Source organism: Euphorbia lathyris, chromosome 7 (assembly GCF_963576675.1).
Source record: "Euphorbia lathyris chromosome 7, ddEupLath1.1, whole genome shotgun sequence".
NCBI lineage: Eukaryota > Viridiplantae > Streptophyta > Magnoliopsida > Malpighiales > Euphorbiaceae > Euphorbia > Euphorbia lathyris.
Genome location: NC_088916.1, coordinates 79,788,553 through 79,801,259, shown reverse-complemented (window position 1 = coordinate 79,801,259; position 12,707 = coordinate 79,788,553). Strand labels below are relative to the sequence as shown.

The 12,707-nt window shown below is 38.3% G+C and overlaps 2 protein-coding genes across 9 annotated transcripts; one reads left to right on the top strand and one right to left on the bottom strand.

The window, feature by feature from the left end:
• Positions 1–2,645, top strand: LOC136235037 (protein PLASTID MOVEMENT IMPAIRED 1). The gene has a single exon (XM_066024544.1). It carries the CDS (start codon positions 1–3, stop codon positions 2,515–2,517), a length of 2,517 nt encoding a protein of 838 aa, XP_065880616.1. The 3' UTR covers positions 2,518–2,645.
• A 46-nt stretch (positions 2,646–2,691) lies between these two features.
• LOC136235038 (pentatricopeptide repeat-containing protein At2g13600) lies at positions 2,692–8,597 on the bottom strand. Of its 8 annotated transcripts, XM_066024546.1 has the most exons (5): positions 5,830–8,597; positions 5,414–5,565; positions 3,517–3,690; positions 3,353–3,428; positions 2,692–2,827 (listed from the first exon to the last, which is right to left on the bottom strand). In XM_066024546.1, exon 1 carries the CDS (start codon positions 8,523–8,525, stop codon positions 6,042–6,044), a length of 2,484 nt encoding a protein of 827 aa, XP_065880618.1. In that variant the 5' UTR covers positions 8,526–8,597; the 3' UTR covers positions 2,692–2,827; positions 3,353–3,428; positions 3,517–3,690; positions 5,414–5,565; positions 5,830–6,041. The 8 variants fall into 8 exon arrangements, with proteins under 8 accessions (XP_065880618.1, XP_065880622.1, XP_065880623.1 ...); XM_066024550.1 differs by lacking the exon at positions 5,414–5,565 and having other exon boundaries at positions 5,935–8,597; XM_066024551.1 differs by lacking the exons at positions 2,692–2,827; positions 3,353–3,428; positions 3,517–3,690 and having other exon boundaries at positions 4,954–5,565; positions 5,830–8,182; positions 8,294–8,597.
• Between the last annotated feature and the right edge of the window lie 4,110 nt (positions 8,598–12,707).

The following is a 12,707-nucleotide window of genomic DNA, read 5'->3' as shown; positions in this document are numbered from 1 at the left end:
ATGGCTGCAGCATCCGGTAGAAGAAACTCCAATACTCAGCTATTGGAAGAGCTGGAAGAACTCAGTCAATCTCTATACCAAACTCACACTTCCACCGCCACCGCCGGTCGGAGGACTGCTTCTCTTGTACTTCCAAGAACTTCAGTTCCTGCTCTCACTTCTGTTGATGAGACTAAAGTTAATGATGACAAATCCAGTGCCAGAACTCGTTCCAGGCGGATGTCATTGTCTCCATGGCGTTCCAGGCCGAAACCTGACGAGGAAATTCAGCAGAAAGATAAGAAAGAAGAGACCAAGAAGCTGTTTGAAACAGAAGATACAACTGAGAAGAAGGGGATTTGGAAGTGGAAGCCAATTCGTGCTCTTTCGCGGATTGGAATGCAGAAACTTAGTTGTTTGTTCTCTGTTGAAGTTGTTGCAGTACAAGGTCTTCCGGCTTCTATGAATGGACTCCGGCTTTCTGTTTGTATCAGGAAGAAGGAGACTAAGGATGGTGCTGTTCATACAATGCCGTCACGAGTTTCGCAGGGAGCTGCTGATTTTGAAGAGACATTGTTTGTGAAATGTCATGTGTACTGTACTCCAGGCCAGGGGAAGCGGGAGCTGAAATTTGAGCCGCGGCCGTTTTGGATTTATGCTTTTGCTGTTGATGCTGAAGAGCTTGATTTTGGGAGAGGTTCTGTGGATTTAAGTTACTTGATTCAGGAATCAATGGAGAAGAATCAAGAAGGTTCTCGGATTCGGCAATGGGACACCAGTTTCAGCCTGTTTGGGAAGGCGAAAGGAGGTGAACTTGTTCTGAAATTGGGATTTCAGATCATGGAGAAAGATGGGGGAATTGATATTTACAGTCAGGCTGATGGATTTAAGTCCGGTAAATCGAGAAGTTCGCCTTCATTTCGTCGGAAACAGTCGAAAACATCGTTTAGTGTCCCTAGTCCGAGGATGTCAAGTCGAACTGAAGCTTGGACTCCTTCGGAGACAAAAGCAGCAGCAGCTCTTCAAGGAATGGATGAGCTGAATCTCGATGAGCCAGCCTTGGTTCCTGCATTATCCCCTAAAGTTCAGAAACCGAAAGAACCTGAACCGAAGATCGAAGAATTCGAACTCCTAGATTTCGATGTTGTTGATAAAGGAGTTGAGATTCAAGAGAAAGAAGAGATTGCCAATGAAGACTCTGAAGAAAATGTTGAAGCAAAATCAACATCAAGTGAGGTTGTCAAGGAGATAATACATGATCAGCTACACCTTACGAGACTCACCGAGCTTGACTCCATTGCGGAGCAGATAAAAGCTCTAGAATCTATGATGGCGAAAGAGAAAAACGTTGATATAGATGATGAAAGCGAATCACAAATACTAGATGCTGATGAAGAGACTGTAACGAAAGAGTTTCTTCAATTGCTCGAGGAGGAAGAGCTCGAAACATATAAATTCAGTAAGACTGAAATCACTAATTTACAGGAGGATTCTACAGAGGCGGATTCCGCTGTGTATCTCTCTGATCTTGGCAAGGGCTTAGGCTGTGTGGTGCAAACCAGAAACGGAGGCTACTTAGCCGCCATGAATCCTCTAGATACCATTGTTGCGAGGAAAGACACTCCTAAATTAGCTATGCAGTTATCAAAACCAGTGATCATCCCATCCGAAAAATCGATGAATGGAGTCGAATTATTTCAAAGAATGGCAGCTGCTGGTTTTGAAGAGCTTAGCTCTCAAATTTCGTCATTGATGCCGATGGATGAACTGATGGGAAAAACAGCTGAACAGATAGCTTTTGAGGGTATAGCTTCGGCAATCATTCAAGGGAGAAACAAAGAGGGTGCAAGCTCAAGCGCTGCTCGTACCGTTGCTTCAGTAAAAACCATGGCGACCGCAATGAGTACAGGCAGGAAAGAGAGGGTTTCGACAGGAATTTGGAACGTAGATGAAAATCCATTGGCCTTGGAGGAAGTTTTGGCATTCGCGTTGGCTAAAATCGAAGCAATGTCAGTTGACGCCTTGAAAATTCAGGCAGACATGACAGACGAAGAAGCACCATTTGATGTTTCCCCAGTTAAAGAACGAAATCATCCTTTGGCTTCTGCAATTCCACTCGAGGATTGGATTAAAAACAATGAGGACTCGCGGACAATAACCGTGGCAGTTATTGTCCAACTAAGGGATCCATTGAGAGGGTACGAGGCAGTCGGAGGCCCTGTAATAGCTCTAATTCCTGCAACCTGCATTGACACGAAAGAAGACAAGTATGACGAGGAAAAGAAGTTCAAAGTGGCGAGTTTACACATTGGAGGCTTGAAGGTGAAGACGGGAGAAAAGAAGAACATGTGGGATACAGAGAGGCAGAGGCTAACTGCAATGCAATGGCTGCTCGAGTATGGACTAGGGAAGGGGGCGAAAAGAGCGAAACACGTATTGGCAAAGGGGCAAGATCTGTTGTGGAGCATTTCATCGAGAATAATGGCGGATATGTGGCTAACACCAATGAGAAATCCAGATGTCAAGTTCATAAAGTAGAGAGATCAGCTTCTTCAACTCTCGGCGACATGAAATTTATAGTTGCGAGTTCCGTTTATTCAATTTCTTCATATAAATTTTACATGTCAATACTTTTATTATTCAGAAAACAATTGCAATAAGTGTCATTCATGGTTGAGCCAAATATAGTTCTATAAATCGTACCGATTTTGAGTAGACACAGTTTTCTGTTCAGTTAATACCGAGTTGATTCTGCCGAGAAAGGCTATGGAATACGGATTGGCTTGTGCTCTCTTATAACTTCTGCATTAGCAAACTCCCATTGATTCAGGTTAATCTTTCTGAATCCCTGCACAATCAGCAAATAAAAGAAGGTTAAAATTCCATCGACGAAAATGGTCGGCTCAATGTACCTCTACATATGCGTAAATCAATTAACTTAAAGCAAAAGAATATCCAACTACACTACCCTGTGAACTATCAATGCCGTCTTACTAGGGACGAAAATATCTGACACGGTAACACAATTTACAGAAACAAACTTGACTGACACAACTTGTTTGACACGATTATTCTTGACCATCCATAACCTAACAGTGAATGCAGATTCCATATCGATTCTGTGCCGGGTTAGTAATCACTTGAAAGTAAAGACCGAAAAATTCAATTCACTATAAACAGACTCCCGGGTTAAGCTGTCCAAGTAAGTCCAACTGTGAAAACATCCTCAAGTATATTTAAGTTCTGTATCATAACTGTTCCGATATCAATTGAAATTAAAATCGGAAACGGCAATATAGTAGCCAAAATGCCAAATCAAAACAGGCCTCATAACTTCCAGCAAAGATAAATGCTTGAAAGATTCATTATCTACCTATTGCTGCTATATATGTTGAGTCTCAACAGATTAATTAAGCAACAAACTGAAGAACTGGGACAGCAAGAGGACCCTGCAACACGAAAATTAGGTAAATCCATCACGAATGTCAATAACAATAGATATCTGATAACCAACGCAATCAGAGGCAGGCAATGCACCTTGCTGCCATTCGCTCTGGAACTCATAAAATGAAACAGGAAAAGTCATTTAAGATGTGCCGAACTTTGAAGGACCGGATGCAACCCACCACTTATATGCTAAACCTTTCCACGTACCAACTATAATTACAAAAGTAGCCGATGATGATCTCTCTTAACAACTTCATACTCTTCCTGCAACCAAAAAGTAGGGTGTCAAAACCGGTTATCGTGTTATGCGATCTATAAATTTCACATGATTATATATTATATAAATAACACAAAAATGATAATCGTGTCAAACGGGCCGTGTCAAGCAGGTTTCTCTGTAAATCATGTTGTCGTGTCAGAAATTGGCAGTTCTACCAAAGAGAGAATCCAAAATATAAGATAATCAAGGGCCAAAACAGTCTATTTATGATCAAAGCATGCGAAAGTAATTGAAACCAATCAAAAACTCAAACAAACCTATTTAAGCTCGAACAAGGAAAAAGGGAAGAACGAGAAAAAAACCAGTAAATTTAACAGCTATTCTTTCACTTTACAAGAGCAAGATCTCCCTCGAAATGATAAAATGGATATCCACTTCATGAGTATAACATACACTAACATATAAAGAGAATGGCTTTACCTTGTGATGATTTAGGAAATATAAAAGATTTTGCATTACTTAGGAAGGTATCTATGTTTATGTTATGTCATCTGAGCTCCTATCACCAAGACTGATATTGACACATTTTGTAGTAAGAATCCAAACTATTTCCCATTTTGTATTTCGGTTTTAAAATATTTATGGCTATGAAGCACGGACACGGGTGCGGACACGGCAAACAGCATTTTTAGAAAATATGAGACACGGGTGCGGCGGGGACACGGCAAATTTTATATAATTAATTATATATATATTAGATATAAAAATATATAAAAAACGTGCTAAATCACAAATCAGAATCGTGATGTTAGGAGAAGAACCCAGGAGAGAAGAAATTGTTTCTGATTATTCCCAAACAAAAACGAAATCGTGATGTTAGGAGAACTGCGATGTAAGCAGCACAGGGGTTGAAATCGTGATTTGCGCAGGAAGGAGAGAAGACCTAATTCTAATTCGTGAGAGATTATAATTTAGGATTTTTGACAAATTGCATAATTGATCCTTAAATTTTATAAAAAAATTTATAAAAAACCCTAATTTTTAACTTTTTTTTAGCCCAGCCGTGTCCCCAGTCGTGTCCCGCCGTGTCCCCCCGTGTCCCGCCGTGTCCCATTTTCCGGCCGTGTCCCCGCCGTGTCCCGCCGAGTCCCCGAGTCCGGCGAGTCCGACTCGGCCACGACGACCCCGGGGAAGAGTCCGTGCTTCATAGATTTGTGGAGTTGTGGCATTTTTTTTTTGTCTAACACGCCTATCAAACAGGCGGAGGATTGAAATCTTCAGATGGCACATCCAATTCTCATCCGCCTTTTTATATTCTTTATTCACTGGACTGTGTTTAGATGAAGCAGCAGTCCGATGTATTATACCGTTTGGCTCGGGTGTCAAACTGTATAATTCATCGTACTACTTCATCTAAACACATGTCACTGCTGACATACTCTATATAAATAAATGACAATATACTTCATGAAAGCAAATCAAACTGTAACAGACCATGTAATACACTAGAATACATGGGATACCATGTAGATTAAGAGCCTACATGAATATATTTTACTTAAGAACAATACACATATATATACAAGGTTCTCCTTCAATCAAGGAGACATTGTAGGCCCACAGTAGTCTATAACAATGCTTTAGTTGACTGAGGCATGCTTTAGTTGACTTAGCCATGCTTACATTTATTACATTGACTTATTCTATAACACAAACATTAGATACGACAACAAGCTAACCGCAGGGTCAAGTGCGACAGCACAATACCAGTGCGGGTACTTCAGATACTGCCTCATCCACCTTGGTACAGAGACCATTCTAAGAAGTCTCTCGAGGTATGGGAAAGCTGCATCCGGAGGAGTGATAGGATCATTCGGAACAAATCGTTCACGAAGTCTATCAATCACCCTGCCCAACACCTGAGAAGTTGGGACGAAGCCTGGTGAGCAGTAGTAAATGATTATATTGGACAATGAACTTATAATTATAAAATATATATTATATAATTCAGTTCTCATCCATGTAATAAGCGGATGAGAATTGAATTTGTGTCATCCACTGATATAATCGACTGATGCATCCCTCCGCCTGTTTGACAGGCGTTTTGGACAAAAAATGCCACAACTCCAGAAATATTTGTAAAAAAAAAACATAATAAAATGAGAAATAGTTTGAACTTTTACCACAAATATGTCAATAACCCGTCACCCAGAAGCTAGGCACCTGTTCATTCGGAAAAAGATACAGAATACAGGCAACAAACTCCTAGTTTCTTTTCGAAATTTTACCTCATGGCCGTAGCATCTTGTAATTTATGTCTCCTCTCCTAAGTTTCAGCTTTTTCCTTCTCTGCATTTAATGTGGACTTTACTTTAAAGCTTCCTGGACTCCATCTTCAGCTATTATATTCAGCTACTACCCGCAGCAATTTTGAGTCAGAACACTCAGACGCTAATGTATATAGAATGGCATCCAACATGCTGTAAATATCTTTGATCTGTGGATGACTAGTCTCATCTACAGTGAAAACATGTACCCTGTTATCAACTTCAATCCAGCTACAACCAGGATTCTTGTGGATCCCTCTCTTTTTCATCAGTTTCCGCACATCTGCAACACCTTCGGCCTTGCCACTTTCCGAATATATATGTGCTAGAAGTATTAAACTTCTGTTGTCATGTACGTCCAGTTCAAGCAAGTTCCTCAAAGCAAATTCTGCTAATTCTGCATTGCCATGGGTCTTGCAGGACCCAAGGAAAGCCCTCCAAACATCGGCATTCGGCTTAAAAGGCATTTCATCAATCAAGTTCTTAGCTTCGTCTAGAAGCCCCGCCCGGCCGAGTAGGTCTACCATGCAGCTATAATGTTCATCTGTTGGAGAAATGCTATAATCTTCAGACATTGACTTAAAGTAATGTTTCCCTTCTGTTACAAGCCCGGAATAGCTACACCCCGATAGCAAAGATACATAGCTAATATGATCCGGTATACATTTCAGCCTTAACATATTTCCGAAAATCTCGAGCACTTTCCTACCTTGGCCATTCTGAGCATATCCGGCCATCATTGAATTCCAGGATACCAAATCCTTCACAGATATGGTATCAAAAACTTTTGCTGCTTCTTCAATTTGTCCGCATCTGGAATACATGGTAACGACACTATTCGCAACTGACACATCAGAACCACACCCTAATTTTTCAGCTTGAGCTACAATTTGAATTCCGAGTTTTAACATCGCTAGATCAGCACAACCACTGATCGAAGTTGCAAAAGTAATTTCATCTGGCATAACGCATTCCCTTTGCATCTGAACATACAGTTTGAAACCGTATTCCCAAAGTCCATGTTGGGTATACATACCTATCATAGAGTTCCAAGTTATGACATTCCGCTCTGGCATTTTTTCGAAAAAGGCCTCGGCTTTTTCAACATCACCTACTTGAGAGAATGCAGTAATGATAGATGTCCAGGAAATTATATTTCTGACTGGCATAAAATGAAACGCTAAACTCGCACTCTGAATATCACCACACTTAGAATACATTGTAACGAGAGCATTCCCTACCGGAACGAAGGAATCCGTTGCAGTCTTGATTGTAAAAGCCTGAAGTTGCCTGCCAATGGATATATAGTTTGAATGTGAACAAATCTTCAAAATTACCACAAGAGTAAACTCGTCGAAGACAACAGGAACCTCTCTCATTTGGTTAAATAGCAGTAATGCCTCTTCGTCAAAGCCGCAATTTGCAATTCCATCTATCAAACAAGTCAACGAAACTGCATTACGGTTTGTCAAACTGTCAAATACTCGCTTAGCAAGCTCTAAACATCCACTTTTGGCATACATATTGATCAAACCATTACCCAAATAAACATCAAGAACAGGTTCCATTCGAACAACCCGAGCATGCAAGTGAGTGCCCCATTCTAGATAACCAAAACTTGTGCATATACTAAGAACACTAGCATATGTCATGGAATTGGGTCTAAAACCTTGAGTCCACATCTCAACAAAAATACAAAGAGTTGGAACACCAATTCCCCGTTGAGACAAGATCGAAACCATCATGTTCCAAGACACACAGTCTCGTTCTGGCATTCGGTTGAACAAATCTAGAGCCTTCCCTACTCCATAAGCTCTAGAATAACCATAAACCATACTATTAATGCAAAACAAACTCGGATTCGGAATCCTCAAAAACACTTTCTCCGCATAATTCACAGCCCCACACTTAATATACATATCAATAACCGAATCCCCAATTGTTAAATCACTTGAAAACCCAAATTTCTCTGCAAGACCATGTAATTGGAAAGCTAAATTGCTATAACCTAAAGCACCACAAGCCTTCATCGCGCAAGAAAATGAAAGCATGTTAGCGAGAAATGCACTATATCGAATCAAATAAACAAAATTCACAACAGTCTCCTCAGGATCCCCATTTCGGAAATAAGCAGACATCATAGAATTCCAAGAAACAGAGTCTCTCTCAGGCATTTCATCAAACACCTTCTTCGCATCCCCAATTTTCCCTGCATTACCCAACCCAGTAATCATCGTATTATAAGTAAACACATTGCGATCCCCAATTTGAGCAAAAACACAGCAAGCATCGTCTATTAAGCCACACTTGAAATACATACCTAAAAGATTGTTCTGAAGAAAAATGGAAGAGTTCAAACCTTTTGAAATCAGTTGAGCGTGAAGCTTTCGAGCTATGGATACTGAGGCACAATCTTTCATTGATTGGTGGAATTTCTGAAAGAGTGGAGAAAAATTGAGCTCTTGAGAAGAAGGGGGGTTTTGTTGGTTTGAGAAGAAACGGGGAAGAGGGTGAGAGAGATGCGAGGAAACACATTTTATCCATCGTTGCATGCGAGATTGGGGATCCTCCGAGACAGGATGATCTCATGTAGAGGTGAACTGAAATTTTGGCAGGAAAATAGAGCAACTGAGCAAGCTATAAACCGTTACAAATACGGCGGGAAACTTCCCATCAAGTGGAAAAGGCGTCCATGATTTGACACAAATTCTCTCTCTCCACTCTGGCCTATCTACTCGTGTCATTTTCGGGTTAGCACATCAACCCTAGTCTATTCAAAAATTTACGTGTCAGTTTCGTGTTAACCCAAAAATAACACATTACCTACTAAGCTAAATCCAAACACTAAAATGACATGTCGATTTCGTGTCGTGTAATCGGGTCGTGTGTACTTCTGCCACCTCTAGTTAGGTACAATTGTGTGATATGAAAATCTTCATAATTGTATCTAATAAAATCAAGATTATAATTCGGTTCGGTTTAAAGAAAAAATTAACGGTTCAATCCAGTTTTGGATTTTCTTTTTGGATATTCAGTCCAGTTCTAAAACCTCCAACATATTTATTCAGTAATGTTATAAATTTAAAAATCTTCAGAATTGTACATAATTAAGTCAATAGTACAATTTGGTTCGGTCCAAAAGAAAAATTCAACGATTCAATTCAATTCTTGATCTTTCTATTCGGATATTTGATCCGATTCAAGAATCTCCAAGATCCACACTCAACTCTAGCTTGAACAAAGAAAAATGATAATGATTACGAAAACAAGTACCGTAAATTAGGACTGTAAATTTACTACTCTTTCGTTTTTTCCTTATGGTCTTATTTTGGATGATCGTAAATATCTTCTTAGCTCTCTTAATAGATTGCTTACATGTTGGCTAGCAGAGCCTATTCTATGTTAGGGTTTACTGTATTATGTGATATTATGCAAAATGACATCATGCACGTGACATCAGCATTGTCCCTTATACAAGCACATCACGTGCAACAGAACATGTCTAAGGGTAACCTTAGAAGCTTCGGTTCCTCTTATAAAGGAACATTCGAGAATAACTAAAGTTCTACGTAGCAAAGGATTCCTTCTAGGACAAGATTCCTTATGAGAGAAGGAAATCCCCAACTCATAAAGATTCCTAGTTGGTAAAGGTTTTCGGCCTTCTAACCTTATATATAGACATGTATAGTCACAAGCTACGGTACGTTAACTATTATCTTACAACTAGTCAATACTCTTCAACTTTTCCTAAATCATCAACTAACTTAGGCATCGGAGCGGGTTTGTTGTACTCCCACCCCTCTTTGACCGTGGTTATGTTTTACAAGTTGATATCCAGAAGACCCAGCAAGCAGTTCGGACACGTGGACAAAGTTCAGATACACAATTTTCATTATGTAATAGGATTACAGATGTCTTTGTCCAGTATGAACTCTCAGATGAAAGATACGTTTTCGTGTTAGTGAAACCTATTATTTACGGCAAATTTTGATAGTATTTCTAATGTTAGTGTAGTCTTGTAAACTTTTCAGGAGTTCGACTCCGAGAATGATTTGTTTGAGACTTAAAGTTTCAGACACTTTATAAAATTTAAAATGCTCGGAATTCTATGTTTCAGACAATCTTTTTTTCAGTAAACATAAAAGCATTATTTGGGACATAAAGCTCTGGACACTTTAAATTTTGTAACGTAAAATTATGTCATAGGTCTCTGTTTATAGACTTTGAAAAAAACCCAAAACACTAAGACTCGAACTTAAAACCTAGTTTAAACGATTTGAGACCCGTAACTACTAAAGTCAAACTTAATCGGTCACTTTCCACTTTCTAATTCTCATTTTTTCATGTAATTTATTAATTTTCAACGTAGAAATTATAATTTTAAAAAATTATAAAAATACACTAACAAAAATGCCCTTATAAGGAAATAAAAGTTACAAAGTTACCATTCCCGAGTTCCAAACTAGACCCAATAAATCTGATCGGAATAAAATATCTATACATAATTATTTTAGAAAAAACAATTACAAAGTACAAATTAACAAGGAAAAATATAAAAATAAATCATGTGGTTTATACCATTTTTAAATATAATCTATGCGGTTTAAAAATTGATAAACAGATATTTTGTGGTTGATTCCGTTAGCAAAAACAATCTAAATTGACTAACGATATTAAAAAAAAAAAGTCGAAAAGTCAAAAGATAAAGAGTTATTTTGATCCTTATATTTATCTATTTTATAAATTAACCTCTTATTATCTAATTATAACTAATAAATCCCAAAACAATAACCAAAATTCAAACAAACCATCTCTGGTCCTCTCTAGACCTGGGCATGGGCTGGTGAGCCGCCCGGCCCGGCGCTGACCCATTTAGTCGGGTTTGGACACATAAAATTGGTGTCAGACCCGGCCCGGCCCAAGCTCGTATAAGCCCACCAAAAACAGGACGGGCTTGGGCTATATGAATTTTCCATTGGTCCGGTCCGATATATATATATATTATAATTTATAAATATAAATTAATTATATTTTTTATGTTGTAATTCATTTTGGATTTGATGTTTTTATAAACTAGAATTTTTCCAAACATATTAAGTATTGTGTTGTGTGTACTATTTTTTTATTAAGAAAAGTTGATTTGAGATTTTAATTGTATTTTTTTTTTAATATAGAGATGAGCTTGGATAGGCGGGCTTGGGATTCATATTTTAGGTCCGAGTCCGAGTCCGACTCAATTTATTGCGGGATGGGCTGGGCTTGGACTCGTCAGGTTTTATTAAAAGCCCGACAGGTCCGGCCTGAGCCCTGCCCAACCCAGCTCATACCCAGATCTAATCCTCTCACATCTCTCTTCTTTCTCTCTTTCACTCTCACTCTCACTCTGAATCAGAAAACTCAGTGAGTCTGAAAGCAGAGAGCAAGCTGCCATGGGCAGGGCTTGGAGCAGCAATTTGGTGAATCAGGACCACTTTCAGTATTATCATAATTATTGTGTTGTTGATCGTGAGTATTGTGGAATTTTCTTCCTTCCATTGTTTAACACCATTAATCAGTTTAGACTATGTTTGCTAACAGAATCAACAATAATGTATTTATTTATTAACTTTTAAACCACATAGCTTATATTTGAAAATGATTTAAACCATGTGGTTTATATTTATATTTTTCCCAACTAACAATAACCAAGTAAATAATAAACAAGCTCTTATTATAACATTTTGGTTAAATAGGTTAGATAGGTGCGGATACAGGGAGAGGCCGGGGGATCCAGACCCCTCCGGCCGCTAGAACCACCATGACCAAAGGTAGTTTTGGCTCTCTGTTAAAAAAAATAGGTTATATTTCTTAGTCACTCTTAAATCACTTAGAGTCAATTATTTATATTATTGGAGATAAAATAATAAATAATGAGTAAATATGAGGAGTATTGTTGGAGATGATAATGTCTTAGGACCCGTTTGTTTTACCTACTGTTTGCTATTGGAAAAAGCTGCTTTTCTACAAAGCATAGATTCTTTGTTTTTGTAAAATACTGCTTTTCAGATGTAAAAGACAAACATGAGGTCACTAACTAAACATCTAATGCTGTTTTTCAGATATAAAAGGCAAACAGGAAGTCGCTAACCAAACACCTAAAACTCTCATTTTTTAAGTGAAAAGGCAGACAAGAGCATAAAAATGAGCAATCAAACACCCCCTTAGTCACTCTTAAATCACTAAGAGTCAATTATTTATATTATTTTTAGAGAGTGTACTATAAATCTCTTGGAGATACGGTAAGAAATTTCTTTTCTTCTATATTTTATGGATTGTTATATATATATTAAATAGTTTCTTTGTTAGTTAGATCCACACATTTTTCACGTGTTTGGGGAACCAAACCAACCACAAACCTTCCTTAAAGGGTAGTAGTACATAAATACTTGTGTTCTTCTCTCAACATATAGATTAGTATTTTAAAGTACAGTGATTTTCACGTCGTGAATAGCGGATGAAATGAATTTGATCAATCACCGTTAGATTTAAGTTCATTGAAATCTTAAGGTGGAGATTAAAACCATCTTAAAGCTTAGATTTAATAAATCTAGACCAGTCAGTGACGTGAAAATCACCGTTTAATAATATTAGATATTTTATTTTTAACCATCATGCTTTGTGAGGTGCTTACCTACTAAACTTCATTTCCAGACCTCCATAAGTCTAATTTAATCAATTAAGGACATGTGCATTCA

Bases quoted from the DNA above. Each gene is read 5' to 3' on its own strand.
- LOC136235038 (XM_066024546.1), bottom strand. From the start codon at position 8,525: ATGCAACGATGGATAAAATGTGTTTCCTCGCATCTCTCTCACCCTCTT.
- LOC136235037 (XM_066024544.1), top strand. From the start codon at position 1: ATGGCTGCAGCATCCGGTAGAAGAAACTCCAATACTCAGCTATTGGAA.